The sequence below is a fragment of the Anabrus simplex genome, chromosome X (assembly GCF_040414725.1).
Source record: "Anabrus simplex isolate iqAnaSimp1 chromosome X, ASM4041472v1, whole genome shotgun sequence".
NCBI lineage: Eukaryota > Metazoa > Arthropoda > Insecta > Orthoptera > Tettigoniidae > Anabrus > Anabrus simplex.
Window position 1 is genome coordinate 217781345 of NC_090279.1, and position 18914 is coordinate 217800258.

Here is an 18914-nt window from a genome sequence, read left to right on the forward strand (position 1 = left end):
CCGTTTATGTACAGTTTGAAACCATTTCTTCATACCTTTTGCACCATTAAGTTACCTAATAGCTGCAATATTGTTTTCATCAAATAAAGGACAACCCTCAGAGCTACTGGGATATTAGAAAATGCATTTGAGATGAAAGGAGAGTTGGCCAAAGTCACATCATTTCCTGTTTAAATTGGTTTTGGTCATATGTTGCTGAGAGATGTCATATGTCAGGGTTAATATAAACCTAGTGAAATATTGATGGGAAATTGAGACAAGTAATTTTGTTGCAGTTTTGAATGGAGGAAAAAGGGATAACTATGTCACTTTTCCTTGGAGCTCACGATTATATGTTTTTGACATCCTTGAACTTGGCAGTTTTAATTGCTTGATCATCACTAAAAGATGAAAATTAAATATTTGATTTTCTTACATTCAGCCATTTATTCCTCAAATTCTTTAAGATGCAAACAGTGTCTGATCACTGAATGGACTTGCAATAGAAGAATGAATCTCACTATCTTTCAATTTGTAGAGTCTGGTATTAATAGAATACCTGTATAACTTACTCTCTCGACTCCTGAACAATCTGGTCCTCTGAGAAATGAGCAATACGCAAAAAAGTATCTTTTTTCTTTTCTCACCATTAAACTTTTTCTGAGTATTTTCCGTAGCCAAAGGTTTCTTCGGGTTCCATGCACAGGAAAAAAAGAATACCAGTGTATATTCAGCTTTGTAATAAGTATTGTGCAGCCCGAACACAACTGTTCAGCGTTTTCGGTATTCACGTACACAACTACAAAGCGTGACTACAAAACAACCATGCTGTTTCTCGTAAGAATCGGAAGAAACTCTGTCAGTGAGGTAAAATTATTTATTTACAAAAAAATATCAGAATATCACCATTGATTTTGTTTTCTAAGCCCCTACCTGATAGCCGGTTGTAAGATTACGATGGCAGTGGCTGTATCCTCCCAGCATGTGGGGTGGGTATCGAAGCGCCACCCACAATTAAGGAACATCTCATTTTTAGCGTATGCGTTCATGGATAAGGAAGAGCTGGTGAGACATAAAAAAAGAAACTTCTTTCACAGTTTTAAGAAAGCAACTGAAAAGTAATAAACAGAAACTAGAGAGGAAAACTTACTCAACTGGTTCTGTATTAGATGCAAAATGTGGTGGAAGAACTGTGAAATATATTGAGGATGTCAGTGACCCTCTGAATGAATTATTGTTACATTAACTAATTAAATCGGGAAAGGATCGGCAGAAATGAAGATCGATACAACCTCGATATGTCGTTGGATCAAACAGGTTACCAGGCATTTTGGCCCAGTATCATAAATCAGTTGATGGGGATACAGGGGGATGGGGGTGACGTGCTGCTTTTCCCACCTTAGCAATACGTAGTGACATGACGCAGACGAACAGGTACATGCAGGTTTTATGGCCTCTTTTGTACGTTACTTAGTTCATCAACAAGGATGCATATAACAGTATATCATATTTTTGAAAGTTGTTAGTACTAGTACTTGCAATGAAAATGAGCTCTCAAAAGGACAGTTTGGGGGCAGTTGGTGCCATAAAACACACGTTTTGAAGTCTACCTTATGTCTCAGGAGAAAAGTGTACCCAAAGATTGTAGAGCCACTATAGGAAATATGTTGATGGTGAGATTGTATACTGTATTTTTGAATTCAGGAAAGCTTGTAACTTCGCTGATCTTGTACAGAGGGGTGCTGGATTACTGGGTGATATTGTATACAAATGCACTAAAAACACAGATTACTGGATCATAAATATTTAAAACTATGCATGCACCAAAAATACAATAACTGCTACTATTATATGTACACACCAAATCTTAAACACTTCTTACCTAGTATGGACATTTTGAAATGTCACTAATTTTTCTTTGTTTTAGTGAAGACTCTCTGTGACTGCATGCTTTGTCATGCACTCTCTTCGCTAGCATCATGTACTGCAGGAATGTGTGCGTGTGTGCGTGCGTGCGTGCAGCTTCAACGCCATCTGTGTCTGGAATTTTCCTGGGCCCTACTTCTGTGGTGTCATCTTCCTCGTTGCTTTAATCTTTTCTTCCTGCATGCTTCATCTGTTTGTCTCCTGTGTTTCACGATTTTCCTCATCTTCAACTTCTGCTGCTCCTGGAAGTTTGTGTTATATATCAGTGTACACAGAATCAGGGTTTGATAAGTCTGAATTGATTGGTTCACTGACGTTGCGGTTACTCGGTGCCGACCCCAACTCGGCGTCAATCATAGGCCACAGTTTCTTCCAGCACTTGCAATCTGCTCCCATGTCCCATGCTGCTCCTGCTTGGAAAGCATAATAGTGTACATTAATAGCTTTCCTTGCCTTCAGCATAGCCTCATTGGAGTCTCTTTCTCCTTCAACCAACGAGTTAAGAAACTCGTGACAGTATGTGCTGATTTACAGGCTGAATCAGGGGCTGTCATGTTTGGTGGGAAAAAAGACGGTTCATGTCTCGCCTGATTTCAGGCACAAGTCCAAGGGATGACTGGGAGCAGTATCAATAAGTATCTTTTTCTTCAGTTTGCAGCTAATACAAATTTCACTTTCCAACCTGTCTTTCTTTTGAACATAAGAGTATACTGGTGGTGTACTCATTTTGCTGTGTCAGTCACCATGAGGTGAGGCTAAGACTTATATCCACGAGCTTAATTTTTTGTTCTTAGCAGCAAGAGATTTTATAGGGAGCGTTTTGAAAATGAGGCCTATTTCATCAGCGTTGTACAGAGCAGCAGGCGTTTAACCTTTTACCTCTGTTACTACCGCCAACATTTACAAAAACTCCTCCGGATCTTTTTAGTTTGCTAAATGACTTTACCCAGTAACTGTTCACTGCTGCACACCATGCCTTTTATTCCATTTCAAAAGCCAAACTCTGCTTGCTGCAAACATTTCACTGTCGCCAAGCTTTTTGTTAAGTGCTAGTGCTTTTTTGCTGTATGATTGGACCACTGATGATATGTTCTTGAAACACACCTTTACTGCGTTGCTGCATGAACCATCTGTAAAAGGTTGCATCACGTACTTCATTTTTGCTCATTTGCAGAACTTTTCGTGTTCTATCTCCGTCAATTTAGCTTGCATACTGTCGAATTTGATCTTTCATTTTTTATGCCATAAACTGTAGTACATCTTATTTTGTACTCGGCTGTTAAAGAGGATCCTTGTTTTAACCTGTCTAAGATCTCCAATTTCTGAAGCAGATCTATCACTGTAGGTTTTCTTTCAGATGCCATGACTGAACGCGTAAATCTATAAATTTGATTTGACCGTATTAACTACTTAGTACTAAACTTACTGCACTGAATAAACAGTAGATAAAGAAGCCCCTTGTTAATGCTAATCAACAAACATATATGTGTATATATACATAAAAGTACTCGTACATCTTTCGAGAACATACCACTCTCTTCTTCAGTGAAGAATTTCACAATTTGTCGCATGATTAAAATAAATAGATGTTGGAACATTTTTACTTTTGCTGAAGAAGAGAATATGTTCTTGAAACATGTACCATTAATTAGCATACACTGATAGAAAAAATTATCCAAACACCATGAAATAAGGAATGTAAAACACAGAAATTTCGACAATATATTTGTCGTGGTAACATATTTAATTGATAAAAGGCACAAGACTATAGGTTAACATCCGTACAAGAAAAGCCATCACAAATGTGCCGTATGGGTCCATTAATAAGAGGTGTAATTGCCTGACTGTTGAATGCAGGCATGCATTGTGTCGTACAGGTGCCAGATGTCAGCTTGCGGGATGGACTTCCATGCCTGTTGCCCTTGGTCGGTCAATACGGGGACGGTTAATGCTGGTTGTGGATGACTCTGGAGTTGTCGTCCAATGATGTCCCATACTTACTCGATTGGCGACAGATCGGGGGATCGATCAGGCCAAGGAAACGTGTCGACACTGGAGCACGTTGGCTTACAGCAGTGGCATGGGGGCGTGCATTATCCTGTTGGAAAACGCCCCCAGGAATGCTGTATATGAACGGCAACACAGCAGGTCGAATCACCAGATGGGCGTACAGATCTGAGTCAGGGTGTGTGAGATAACCATGAGAGTGCTCCTGCTGTCATAGGAAATTGCTCCCCAGACCAGAACTTCCGGTATAGGTCCAGTGTTATATGATACAGATGTTGATTCCCATAGGGAATCTGAAATATTTGTTCCGAATGAGTAAATTTATAATACCAATATAAAAGGTCCGTTATTGGACATTATAAATTTTCTAGCTAACTCATTCCTGGTTGTCACCGTTTCGCCCTCGTGTGCTAGGCTGGGCTCATCAGTTGGTACCTAGCACACCTACCAAGACGGTGGCTAGTCAGGTGGAATGCAGGCGCTCACTCTGGCCTCCTCCTAACCAACACATGGCCCTCACTGGAGCCAAGACTTTAATCGGAAAACACAACGGACCTCCACTCCATCCTTCAGTGAACTCTCACTTGACACCACTGAAGTTGCAGACAGCAGTGGAATGCACGTCGCAGGGCGTCTAGCTTGCAGCTGTCCTTCAAGTAATCGATTTCAAACAGTTTGTTACTGTGGTGCCAACTGCCACTCGAATTGCTGCAGCAGACTGTCTGTTGCACCACAGCCATACATTGAATATGGTGGTCCTCCCTCTTGGTGGTGCCACGAGTACGTCCAGAGCCCGGTCTTCTTGTGAGTGTACCTTCTCGTGACCACTGCTGCCAGCACACGTGCACAGTGGAGACATTCCTGCCAAGTCGTTCTGCAGTAGCGCAGAAGGAAAATCCACCTTCACGTAGCCCTATTATACGGCCTTGTTCAACCGCAGTGAGCTGTTGATACTGGCCTCTTCGTCATTGTAAAGGCATTTTTGACCCACTCACAGTGACTCGGCCAATCTCACAGGTAACTAGTGCTCTTGCACAGTACAGCTCGTATTTAAAGCAAACCTGATTTGCTAAGTCCTGGGGCTGCTACTAGTGCCATGCTAATGCGATTTGCAGGAAATTTGAATCAACGTTGTCTTTCAGGCGTATAAACACTCCTACCAACATTAGTTAGTCTGGCACAACCCCTTCTCGGTGTTTGGACTTATTTACCGCCATTGTATATAAAATTGCTTTTTGATTAGTATTGACAAACCAGATTCTTTATGTACTGTTTAGCCAGTGCAGTAAAAACTCGTAAGCTCGCAACAACCAATTTTCTACGCTTCTGAATCTCAAGTGCAGAGGTGTGGAGTCGCAACACTGCTTAGTACAATAATTTATGTACGTACTTGTATATGAAGATGATGATTAGAATAATGGAGGACTTGAGATGCTTAAAAGCACAGTTCAGTACTGTATTTATTCTCATTCTTATTATGTAATGTATGTATGTAGAAAGAAAGAAAGAAAGAAAGAAAGAAAGAAACGGTGGACTGTTTGAAGGCCATATTACTGAGAGGCTGGATAATGCAGGGCTGAATTGGCGAGAAGTGGAAAAACCAAGGTGTGTATACTTGACAAAAGTTCACATCCAAAACCTTGGAAGGGTTAGTGTACTCAGCTGCTTGGTTTATTTTGTTGCAGGTACTATACCACAGTATCACCTAGCCAAGACTTTTGCTGACCGTCGGTACAAGGTGAAGAGCGCCCGTACTTACTTCTACCTAAATGAGGCGCAATGCGAACGTAACATGGAGACCTTCCTAGAGTGTCTGGAGGCTGTTTCAGGTAAGACTCTCTTGGTCTGGTTGCAGCATATGTGTGGGTAAGGTGACATAAAGTGCTTGTAGAACAATGCTTTGTTCAGACATTCCATGCAATGCAGAAACGCAGAGTGTGAGAAGAATGCTGATGGGAATGCAGATTGTTTCTTGGGCTTTATTTGGTTGACATTCGTGATAGCCACAAAAAAATGTTGCGTTTACTAGTATTTGAAAATACTGCTGGGCATTAATGCCTTAAGTTGTGGCTTGGGATGTTTCTGTTAGCTGTTTGTTGCAACCTGCATAGTATGTTTAACAAACACCCCTTTTCCTCAGTCATCGCTGATGCCTTTAGTCCCACGTTGCCCTGTGCTTGTGCAGTGACCAGTAGAGGTGATTAAAAGTGAGAAAAGCGTAGATTGTTGTTATGAGCTATTTAAAGAGAATAATTGAAGGGTGAGCAAAGTAGAAATTTCAGTGGAACATCAGGATTCAGGCCTCTTATAACGTGATTGGTAGTCGGTTAAAAGGGAAATCCACTAGAAGGCAAGGTAGGCTCGATTTAGTTGAAGAAGCCGCATTTTGTGTCTAGTGGAATAACGGGACACATGCCAATAAAAGCGCTGTAATTTCATGCAGTTCTCGCTAACCAGTCTGGGCTTTCCTTCCTCCCAAGTCTAACAAGGTTGTTTGTGCTTTCTCAATCTTTATTCAAATCGTTCCTGTTTGGTGCCTAGGTATGTCAGATACCATGAAACTATCGCAAAGTGATGAAAGACAACTAAATAAAACCCGTAAAAGGCCTATCAAACCTTCAGAATGGGTTTGTAGTAAAAGGAAACGATTGCGGGATTCTCGGGAGTCGTAAGTTTCGATGAAAGATGAAGTTCGTGCTAATATTGTGCCGACTATGGTAAGTTGTTATACGTATTAATTATTTTCGTGGCTGTGCAGTACATATGTAATATAAGAACCCATGAACTTAATGCTTACTTATATACTTCACTAAAAAAAAAAAAAAAACCCTTCTTAGGTAACTATATTGCTACATTGCCCCCATTAGCAGAGGTGAACACGTACAAAGAAGTCAGGAGTTATATGTGACCTATCATACGACAAGCACAAATCTTTCATTAAAATAAATGAAAGGTTCCACAATGTAGCATGTTAGATCGTGCTTCTCAAATCTTGTTTTACCGTAGATGGAACGATGGGACATGTGTACAGTTCGTCCTAGGTGGAAGCAGCACGAGCTGAAGTGTTTCTGACTATTTCCGTTTGCCTCTCCTGCAGAAAGCGCTGTTGTTCGGCTGCACCCTTCAATTATTTCTGTTTCAAAAGCAACGATGTAAAGATCAAGCGGGACCTATATTTTCAATTTGTGTCTGGAGAAATAGTGTGGGAAGAGGAGAAGAGGTCAGTCTCTTTTCTCATCAGTCTGAGTCCATTCACATCTGTTTCTTCTCAGCCCCTGTCAAGCACATTCCTGCTTCATCAGGCATCAACACGAGCTCGTCATGGGCTGAGAAGAATTGGGATTGGCTACGACAGATGTGGAGATTGTCCGAATACTTTTCTTGTTTTGTTTTCCCTGTCTCCTTTTCATATATTTCCCTCTTCCCACAGTGGTTTTCTTTTTTTTTCCCTCCTGCTTGTATGTGTATTTCAGATTGTTATCCGTTTAACAGTCTGTTACATTGTGCGCTGGTGGCAGATTGGGACCGAGCATGTCGGGTCTACATTCCCCCTCATACGTTGCTGTTTCTGTGTTGCATGCATGTACTATGTATTGTCTCCTCACAACATTCCTCTTATTCTCTCGATGCAGAACGTGTCTTCTCTTTCATGAACATTACATGCTCTTCTGTAACACACGTTAAGAATGTTTATACCTTGTTAACAACCTTCTTGTTTCTCTGTCAAAACCAACAAACATGCAAACCAACTTGTATTTAGAGGCAGTACACACAAGACCTGTTAGAGGAGACTTCCAGTATCACTCAGCTCTCTGGTAGACAAGGGACGGGAACTCGAATCAGAAGAGAAGAATTCATGTTTAAGAACTTCATATTAAATCCGTATTGAACTGAGAATATAATGGGGAACAGAATAGTGGACTCCACTATTTTGTTCCCAGAAGAGAAGGAAGAGTTCTGACCCTTTGAAGAACGAAGGTACCGTCAAGAATAACATAGCGAGGAGCCTAGCACACTTCTGTAAAATAATAGTTTTGTCAATGGTGGTAAATTTGCAGGCTTGATGTAGGTAGTTTAGGACGTCCATGCCACCACTGTTGAGATGTCAACATTGAAATGTTAATAATTGGCTGCACAGTTGCCCACCTTCTGAGTGGCCCGTCTGGCAGTTCCGGATTGTGCTGCTGCATGGCGCCACCATGCCAACCTGGAATGCGGAGATTTTTGACCACCTTTTGAAACTAGACTACTTCAGATTGGGGTCAGGAGTCGGATATTGTACCACTGATCTAACAAGGCAGCTCTATTGACTTCCTGTGAATGCCTAGTTTAGGCTTATTACAGCAAGGCATTGGCTGTCTTTGCAGCTTTTATACTATGCTTTGAATGGGTTGTTAATTCGCTAATTGTGAGTGACATCTCCACCATTGTATTGGTCCATAGTGTTCAAGTATTTCAAAAAGCTCTTGGGGGGGGGAGAAGAATTCTCTTCTGCTTGGAGGTACTCTCCGCTTGTGTGCTATTTATCAAGTCAGTTCGCATCATTAAACCTTAGCCTTCTTTCAGGGAATTACGGCTTCTTGTGAGACTTAAAAACTGTGTACATATTAGTGATTTTGGGAAGTCTGTAGAAATTTGCTGCTGCTGGTAAGTTTAGGGCAGGTGGTAATACTGTGAAGTGTCCTCGGACAGTTTAGTTGTCTTGGCCAGGTGCCCACTAGGTGTGTGTGCCTGACCTTAAGCTAGGATTCCTCCATAAACACTTACACATTGTGTTGTAAAAATACTGAATTGTGCTTCAACAGCCTTGCTGCAAATCTCTCTTACTAACACTAGTGTCTTCTCATATTGCTCGTAGCTTCACACATTGTTTCTTTATTTAAATGGTGACTTTTATCAGGTTGTGTTTGTTTGGTGGTTGGCAGAGTTATTACTTCAAAATAGACTGAAATAGTAGTATGTCATCCATGTGAAACACAGTCCCTATCTGATCAGAAGTATCCAGACTCTCCTAACTAGAGCTACAACCACTATTGCTCCTGTACCTGCTTAGCGACTTGCAACTTGGAATGGTTATTGGTTGCCCTTCTCAAGTTGCCCAAGTGAACTGACGGGGTCATGATTCTGAAGTGAAATTGTGAAGACAAAGCCGTGGCTGGGTAGGCCACATGTGTTGACAGGCAGGGATTGTCAAGCATCGAAGGTGGTACCGGAAAATCTTGTGAGTACCAAAGGCCCGCTAACAGTGCAGCTAGACCTCGACTGGGTTAACGTTCGGTCACCCACCCATAAACTGTATATTTCACCAGTCATGTTCGGTAATGTAGTGTGGACAACACGAGACGTGAGGCAGTCAGATGTAGGGCTTGGGTGCAGCAAATGCTAGCCTGTACTGTGTGTACAGTGAAATGGGATGACAGTGTAAGGATATGTTGTCTGTAGTGGAGGTGATGGTGTCAGCAGTCCAGAGTGCTACACTTCTGGGAATGGCTTGCTACAGAGCTGCAGAAAGACGTTAACCCCACAGGATTCAAGCAGTGATAGTTCCGTGCCTTGTGTTCTAAATGCTGCATTATGAGATCCAGTTTGTTTGGGGAACGATTGCTTCTTACAAAGATACTGTATCTGCAGTTCAAATGCACACAGAATCCTGAAGTGAAGTTCTTTCCCTGTGGTTAGAGCTCTATCTAATTCTGGTTATCGTGTGGCTGCAATGACTTATCAATTTTAGTGGTTTGCTTTCTGCTTCTGTTTGTTCTTTATTGTGTATTTAGTAGCACAGGGTAGGCAGGTTATGTAGTATTTCAACACGAGTGGCTGCTTCGCAGATCACTTCAAATTTACAAAAAAAGTCTTCTGTATAAAAACTAATCATGTCGAATTTCCAACAAGAAGTTGCCTTCTTCGTCTTGTTTGGTTTCTGCTCAGAACCCACAGTTCTGAGATGTTTAACCCCATAGTTGTAAAGACTGAAAGGTTTCCACCCCTACCATCAAAGAATTACATTCTTGTGGTCTTGGTGTCCTCGATGTACATCCTTGCAGAAACTATTGTCTATTCATGTGTGAAGAACGTGTAGCATTGCCTTTTTAAAATTTTGTTTTACTATGATGATTTTTACTATTTTAAAAGGAATTTTTTATTTGTAAACTATTTAGTCATGCATTGGTCTTTTTTAGTTTGCAGCAGGACTGTTCTCAATCATTTGATATCTGGAGTTTTGTTAGACTTACGATCAAGCACTTCACACCTTCACATGTCGACAGAATTGTGGAGCAACCTTGTAATTATTCATCTTGAGTGCCAGATATATGTATATATCATGAGTGTTATGTTGGATTGGAAAAGCATGATTTTGCTCCTATTTCTCACTTTCCAACTAAATTGCCGAAAGTCACAAATAATTTCGGTTGACCTTTGAATTGCTACGTTTGGCTCGAGTTTTGTCGTAGAAGGGTGCTAAAACATTGTAAGACTGTACAACATTACAAAAATTTAAGGAACTTTTTTCACGTGAGTAGCTCTCGTTGGCTGTTGGGGTTCGCATTTAAATGGACACGAGATGTAAGCCTATCAGGGCAGTGTTGCACATCACTCTTGAGAACCACCACATGAACTTCTCACCGTTTTGTAGAGTATTTATTGATGAAGGTTCAGGTGTGTGAAATGGTAATCGCACCAAGAGCCGAGCTGTGGTGGTTTTACTGAAGGAATTCAAAGAAAAATCAGCCACTCGCGCTTACACTGCCTGAACAGTAAACGATAGACCCCCAGGTATGTGTGTGGATGAATTGTTGAGCTGTTTATAAAGGTAGTCTTCAGTAAATGTTTTTGTATAGTTTGTAGAATAAAAGTAAACCTTAAAATAAAAACCATATTTTGAGATTATTCATTTAATCCTTATCAGAATACATTGTTTATTCACCTTGGTTGCTTTAAGAAAAAAAATATCATTTACAGAATATAATTTCCATTAATGGTTGATAGTTATTGTCATTGTAGTGAAAATGCAGGGATAGTTTAAATATCTTTTGTAGGGATAGGAGCAAGTTAACAGGCAGGTCTGGAATAATGTCGCTGACAAAGAACTCTTAAGTGTTGACTTGTTAGCTCCTAAGAAACTGTTCCTGTAAATGAGGACTACCTTTGTTGACTGTTCTTGCTTGCAGCTGCCGTATTAAGTAGTCGATGAGCTCCTGTGTGCTACAGGAGGTTTGACTTTAAGACTGTCCCAAGTCTTCTCATGTATACGATCCTAAATAAAACTAAAATATTCTTGGTTGATGTGTGGAGTGTGAAGTGCTTGGTCTAATGTTTCATCTACAGTATTATGTTCGCTGACATTGTATAATAACTCCCATTCGCAAAAAGAAAGGTGTACACACTCGTAATGTTCGTGTTCTAACTGTGAAGTTGTAAGAGATTAGTCCTTCACAAGCTGTCGGAAGAGGCTGGTCTTTTGTATCTAAACTGTTTAAGGAAGTGGTCCTCCCTACCAAGGTGTCGGAGCAAGTATAGTGGCTTGGCTGTGGGCATCTTATTAAAATGTTCAGGCCTAGTGAGCTATGAGGTAATTAAAAGCACTCAAGTTTCCTAATTCAGGTTTAGTGGTAGTAATAACTGTTTTAATGGGAAAGAAACTAGACAACTCAAATTAAAAGAGAAGTAGTCTGACGTTTTGAATAATGGTTTTGTTGAGGGGTAGAGCCTACTACTGTTCAGAACTCAAGTTGACGTAACAAGGAAATTGTTTGGTAGGATGATGAGAACATCGAACAGTTCCCTTGTGCTAATAAAAGTTTAGCGTGTTAGATTTCATACTAAAACTCTGTATGTGTTGGTAAAATTCTGTTAAGATCTCGTTTTCAGTGTAAAGTTTTCATGTAACTTACCAGTGTTTTTCTAAATCAGCTTACTGCCCCGAGCTGCCTGGCTATTTTTCTGCGCTACCACAAATTGATTGCAAAAAAATAACTTTAAATTTAGGATATATTAATTGAACGTTCGCCCAAGTGTCATGAAGTCATTCTGCTCCAACCCAAAATGGTTGTCTTGCTAGTGCAACATTTCCATGCTCTATTACATTCACAATCTTCAAAATTGAAGAATAGCCAGAAATGAATATTGCCGTCCTCACCCCTTATACAACCGAACACTTGTGTCTACGAGCATTGTGACGTGTGTACATCTGTCTTGCTCTGTAGTATTAAGTATAACCAAAGCATTGTATCTAGTTATTAATGTGTGTAGGAGTGTCTTTTTTACTTGTGTTTTGTGTGTGTGATGCAGAAACTCTTTTCCAGAAGAAACCAGAAACATCTGAGTTCTACGAGAGTGGATTCAACAAATGTAGCTAAACACCATTAGAAACAAACCAAAAAAGTTTGAATGATCATTTAATTAAAACAAAAAAAGCTTTACTTCCCCCAAACATTCTGCCCCCATTTGGGTGTTTGGTACGTTGATCACTAAGGACAGAGTTTCATTTTTATATTTTAAAAAATGTTATTAAAAAGGAATCCCTTTTAGAACACTTTCAAAGCTGTAGATATGAAAAACAGTTCATGGAATTAATAGTTCTCGATGATGGAAAGAATTGTATCAACAGCAGCACCTGTTAGTGTCCAGGAGAGTGAAGAGGTTTGAGAAAGGGAGGGTATCTCCTGCATTTCATGATCTAGAGATGGAATTTTGGGCTAGATTCCTATTACATAGTCATACTTTCAGAAAGATGAAATTCCCCAATTGCCTGAGAATGCTAATAAGCAATGAAATGTTCCTTTTTTTTCTTTTTCTGTTGAATTACTGAAGAGACGTAGCAGTTCTGTGACAAACATGGGTAATCTGACATTCAACAAATAAGTGACAGGTCTGTGGGGACACGAGGACATCAGAGAAGGGAAGAGACAGACGGAAACGGTTGATAAAAGACTAGGAAGATAGAAACACAGGACGAGAAAAGGAGCCCAATGGGCCAACGTTAGGAAAGGAAGTCTAAATCTGGACACACACAGAAATATTAGAACACATATTAAGATAAACATGTGTGGGAAGTGGAGACGAGAAGCATGAAAACACTGAAGTGATCAGGAAGAGGCAATGTTCGCACCTCGTGGGCTCTCTGGCCGTCAGTACACCACATACGAACATCATCTGACTTCAAAGAACAGATGGCATTCATGACCACACTGCCACGTGGGTAAAAATGGCAAGGGAGTGGGAATGGGGGCTGGGACCCAACTGTATCCATCAAATTATTTGCTGCCATCATTGATGCACCATCTGTTGATAGCTTGCCTTTCTCTACAGTTTTTCATTTTACATTGGCACAACTTCTGACACTCTGTAGAAATTGCACATTCCAGCAGGTTTAGTCTCCCCAAATAAATAAATAAATAAATAAATAAATAAATAAATAAATAAATAAATAAATAAATAAATAAATGAATTAATCATTCACCGTTGATCTCTATTTAGGGTGGTCGCCCAGGTGGCAGATACCCTGTCCGTTGCTTACGTAATCTTTTCTTAAACAGTTGCAAAGAATTTGGAAATTTATTGAATATCTCCCTTGGTAAGTTATTCCAGTCTAATTCCTCTTCCTATAAAGTCCAACTTCTTCATACTATGATCTTTCCTACTTTTAAAAACACCACTCAAGCTTATTTGTCTACTAATGTCATTCCACTCCATCTCTCCACTGACAGCTCATAACTTACAACTTATAATACCAATCAGTTGATCCGTTATTGGACATTATAAATTTTCCAGCTAACTCCTTCCTCGTTGCCAGCATTCCACCCCAGTGAGCTAAGTTGGGCTCATCAGTAGCACACCTACCAAGACACATAGCTAGTGCATACCGTGGAGGCAACTGCTTAGCCAATAATGGACCTGCTATATTGATATTATAAATTTGCTAATTCGGGACAAATATTTCAGGTTCCCTATGGGAATCAACATCTATATCATCTGATAGCCAGGCAGATATCAATTTTTGAAAATGAGACAGTCTCTCGTAGTGCATTGGCATTGCCGATGGCTTTAAGTAGCCTATGCAGTGGCCCCCACGGAATGCACTAGCCATGCGTCTTGGTATGTGTGCTGTTTACCAACTGATGAGCCCAACTTAGCTCACTGGGGTGAAACACTGGCAACCAGGAATCAGTTGGCTGGAAAATTTATAATGTCCAATAATGGTCCAACTATATTGGTATTATAAATTGACTCATTCGGAACAAATATTTCAGGTTCCCTATGGGAAACATCTTTATCACATACCACTTAGTCGAGCAGCTCGTCACCTTTCTCCCAAGTCTTCCCAGCCCAAACTTGGCGACATTTTCATAATGCTACTCTTTTGTCGGAACTCCCGTAGAACAAATTGACCTGCTTTTCTTTGAATTTTTTCCAGTTCTTGAATCAAGTAATCCTGGTGAGGGTCCCATACACTGGAACCATACTCTAGTTGGGGTCTTACCAGAGACTTATATGCCCTCTCCTTTACATCCTTACTACAACCCCTAAACACCCTCATAACCATATGGAGAGATCTGTACCCTTTATTTACAATCCCATTTATGTGATTACCCCAATGACGACGGGTACTTAATGATCCCTACAAGGAACATTCACCCTAACAACACAGTAATTAGGCCTTTGAAAATCACACTTCTGATTTTGGGATGAGAGGTCGACACATGCAGAGAGGGCTACGAAATATTACTTGGAAGTTGATGTACAAGAAAGCATGACAGAGTAAAACTATTGCTGACTGGACTGTTGTGTCCCAGTTTTCATTACAGTGGTGGTATTACTTTAATGGACTGCTGTGGGTATCTGGGATGTCGCAGTGCTGTTGTTCTCTTCCCATGTGTTTCATTAGATGATGAACTGTTTCTCGTATCTATAAAGCTTTGCCAAGAATGAAATATCTTTTTGTGATGAATTCTGCCCCATTTGTCTTGGGGAGAAGTTAATAATTTGTTTTTGAAAAGGAGAGAAGCAGAGATTTGTGAATGGTAAATTTTATCCTGTAAAGAAAGATCCTTTTTTTTATTTAGAAATTGTTTATATGGAAAGCTTCCCCTTTTATATTTCTTTTTTTTTTCTTTGTGCTGCGCTTCCCCTCCCGTCCCTTTGCGGCACTTGTCTACCTTCTCCCAGAATACGACGTCTGCTCCTCTCACCTTAAATCCCCTCCCACGGAACCTTGGTCCAAGGAAGCAGATTCTGGTAAGCCTGCGCCGTTCTAACAGACAGATAATTCAGTACAGTTCTAGGATTCCCCCTTAGCAGTGTGTTGAACATCTGCTGTTGCAAGGAGAGAGACAAATGAATGTCTACCGTGCGCGAGATAAAACAATCGGTTCAAGAGCCGAGGATCTCTGAGTTACGATATTGAGAGTGTGCATGATGTCGAGACTAACTTGTCATCCACTTCACCTGGTAAGGGGGAGTTGTTCCTCAAGGGCTGGGCCAATACTGCAACTTCTACACAAGTCTATGTGATCCTTTTATTATTTCTTGTCACGTGTATAACTGCGGGATTTCTATTATTTCTTTGGAGGTAAGGTGTTTTTTTTTTAACTTCAAATTCTTTTCCAGGATTATTTCAGTGGGAACAGTTTTATTTCTATACATAGTTTTGTACCACTATATTGCTCGTGGAAGTAGTTTTTAGAAGCCTAATAGAAGTTTTAATATAGTAAATTTTAGGAAAGGAATATTACTACCATGAAAATTACATTAAAATTCTGAACTCTTTATATTAAGAGTAGATGCTGAGAGTTGTTGCAGAAGAGAGCGTTCTTTCAATATTTCAGACCATAATACCAAAATCTTGACAGTTAAAGCCTACATAACATTTTGACAAACATTTGGACATTGATCCCATTCCATGAGAAACTCCAAGCATAACGCTAAAAATGTCATGCTTGTTGAAAATAATCAAAATGATGCACTATAAAGAATCAGTAGATTACTGAATTTTCTCATTAGATTATGTTGGTTCATACAAAATAGTAATAACTAATACTTTACCCCATGGCACTACAGCTCTGAAGGCCTCGGCCTACCAAGCGACCACCGCTCGGTTCAAAGGCCTGCAGGTTACGAGGTCTCGTGTGGTTATTCTTGGCTGTCTAGAGTGGTATTAACTACTAATATTAATAACAAACACTGTAAATACACCGTAGACATACAGTATGATATTTTCTAGAAATGCAGTAGTAAGAGTATTGTCGTCGAGCCTCAAAATACCGTAAGTGACAGTGTTGACCCACAGCACATGTATCACTTGTTGATATAGCTCATGCAATACTGAACCTTAGATGAAAGAACATTCCTGGTCAAAGTTCTGAACTGAAATATTATCACAGCATTTTTTCTAGATGCCACAACTATATACTTTTAAGTATAAAGTAAAATACATGGTCATTTATCTGGTAGTTGTATAGAGTTCGAGCTTAATCTTTCATCTATATTCTCTGATCTTCTTGTACTCCGCAAATACTTGAAAACAGATTTTTCCCACCTTTGAGATCTAATTGCGGGTAAGACTATTGATTGCAGAAAATTGTAGGAAATGCATGACATGTTTGTTTGGGAGTTTTCTGACGAGTTCAACACTTGGAAAGAGACTTTCCCCCACCACAAATGTTGCATCAAAAATCACACACAGTTTTGTTTCTGACTGAAATGTCGCTGATGTATATTTCTTACCTTGAATCTTTATCTTTAAGGAACACTTCTAACGGTCTGCTGTCCTAATAACAGTGTGCAAATTTACTCAGTATAAGAGTTGTATATAAATAGCATCGTTAAACCTCATACACGACGAGTGATTCCTACAGTTGAGCTATTTTCCTCTTTTGATACAAGCTTTGTGGTCTTAAGATTTTGAAGTTGAACTTCTGTTATCCTAATTTTTAAAATTATGGGACCCCCTTTTTTGTTTGGGAGAACTTGCACAGGGGTCATGTTGATTTTACTCTTCAAATTGAACATTTTTCAAATGTTCTATTTTGAGGGCCACTATTTTGATCTTGAAGGGAAGAAAGGAAACATAGCAGTAGTGTTGTTGGTCCAGCCCTCTTCTGCATGCTACTAGCTTACTGTAGTGCATTAAGACTTTTAGTATTAATTTCACATGAAGTATTGTAGAAATTAGGAACTAGATATTTTTAACGAGTTTGTTGAGAATGAATGTTCTATTGTATAATATTTCCTGTATTGCTGAAACCACTTGACAACTCGTATGGCAAATGTTAGATATGAAGTGCAGTTTTGCCGTTGTTGCATGGATTGACAAAGTTTTACTCCCATTAGAACACCTGCTAATTTTTTTTTCTCTTTAATCCTCATGAATTCAACAATGTCATCTTTAGATTGTAACTTACTAGTGGCTTAGTTACTCACAAATGTACTGGCAAGAAAAGTAATAAGATTATGATATATTTGATTGTATAAGCTTGGTATGCACCTTGTTACTGCTAATTTGTCATTCAGTAGTTACCATTTCGTCTCTCCTCAGTTTTGACTGGGATTGCTTCAAGTAGCCTACTGGCTGGGGTTTTGAACACACGAGCTGTTGATGGTATATAGACTTTCTTTGATTACTGAAGTCCATAAACCATTGGATTTGACTTCAGTGCTGTATTTCCATTTGAGGGAAGTAAAGCAGTATACAATCATGTTCATGGATAATCTAGAGAAACAAATTGGGCAGTATTTGGTCTTGGGTATGTTTCAGATTTTGTTTTTACGTTCCATGAGCATAATGTCTCAATTTGAGGAGGGAAAGTAACACTCTGGAAAATAGTCTTCATAGAGGATCTTCAAAGCCTTTGTCCTTGCAAAGGAAGCCCATTGGGCACTAACAGTTATTTTGAGGGTATGCTGCTTGTGCTGTTCAACCAAACGGTTGCAGTTTTTCAGCATTGACAAGATTTGCACTAATTTATGTTCGTCTGACCCAGAATGGGTGGTTTCCTAAAATGGCAGAGAATAACTAGAGATTTGTTACATAATAGTACTAAGGTTTGAACTAATAAGAAAGTAACTGCCATGGAATCTGTACTCGTGATTTCTGAGTATTGTTACTGATTTTTAAATTGTAATAACAGTATCATATTGAACAATGTTCTCTTGCTTATAGGATGTTCACCAGTTAACAAACATGTTTCCAATTGTTCCCCTCGAGCCAAAAAGTAGACCAGTTACCTTAATATCTTTGATTTATATGTATGGTATAGTTCACTCATAAATCATCCTTTTTCCCCTTTAAATGTATCTTCTAGTTGAGTGGCGGATATTTTGAGTCGAACTGTTCGATCAGTGTAGATTTCGTGTAGTAAATACACTAAGATACAGTAGAGCCTGTTCGTAGTTGTTAAACGGTAACTCTGGCTGCTGTGTTCTGGTTGGCCCTGGCTCTGCCATGTAAAGAACAACGAAGAAGAAAACTGAATTACTTTTGGCGTGCCTCGGCCATCTCCTCGCTAACCTAATGTGGGTGATCCTAAAATTGAACTGAATTATTTTGACTGCACTGCTCCATCTCCTCAAACCTCATCCTTGCTAATTATGTTCACTCTCTGTACTGATGAATTATCATCCACGATGCCTAGCACTAGAAAGATAAAGCAGTAATTTCACTCTTGATCTCTTCTAAGTATGCTTTCAGCTTCTGCTTTGTTAGATAGGGAGTGGCTGGGTTTTCCTTTTGCTAGATAACGTCATAAACAGAAGATTGTAAGGCAGAGCAAAGGAAGACCTCGCTTCTTCAATCACCTGACTTAGAAGACATCAGTTGCTTCACTTCACTCGCCTGCAGTCACTGCTTGGCTGTCAAACGGGATGAGAACAAATAATACCAACAACTTCCTTTCTTGTTTTTGCTCTTTGGGATTTCGTTTACTAAACAGTCTATAAACTTGGATTTGTATACTTTTTTTTTTTAGTGCTGTGATAATGTAATCGATTCTCAAAAGTACTAAAAA

At 39.7% G+C, this 18914-nt stretch overlaps 1 protein-coding gene across 2 annotated transcripts in view; it reads left to right on the forward strand.

The window, feature by feature from the left end:
- The window catches only part of slgA (proline dehydrogenase slgA), a 241874-nt gene that overhangs the window by 170043 nt on the left and 52917 nt on the right, over positions 1–18914 (forward strand). The window contains exon 4 of one of the 2 annotated variants that reach the window (XM_067159275.2): positions 5598–5741. In XM_067159275.2, coding sequence (XP_067015376.2) covers positions 5598–5741 — 144 coding nt within the window. Of the gene's footprint in view, positions 1–5597; positions 5742–12261; positions 12369–18914 lie in introns of those variants that run through there. The other variant, XM_067159276.2, reaches the window with a different exon arrangement.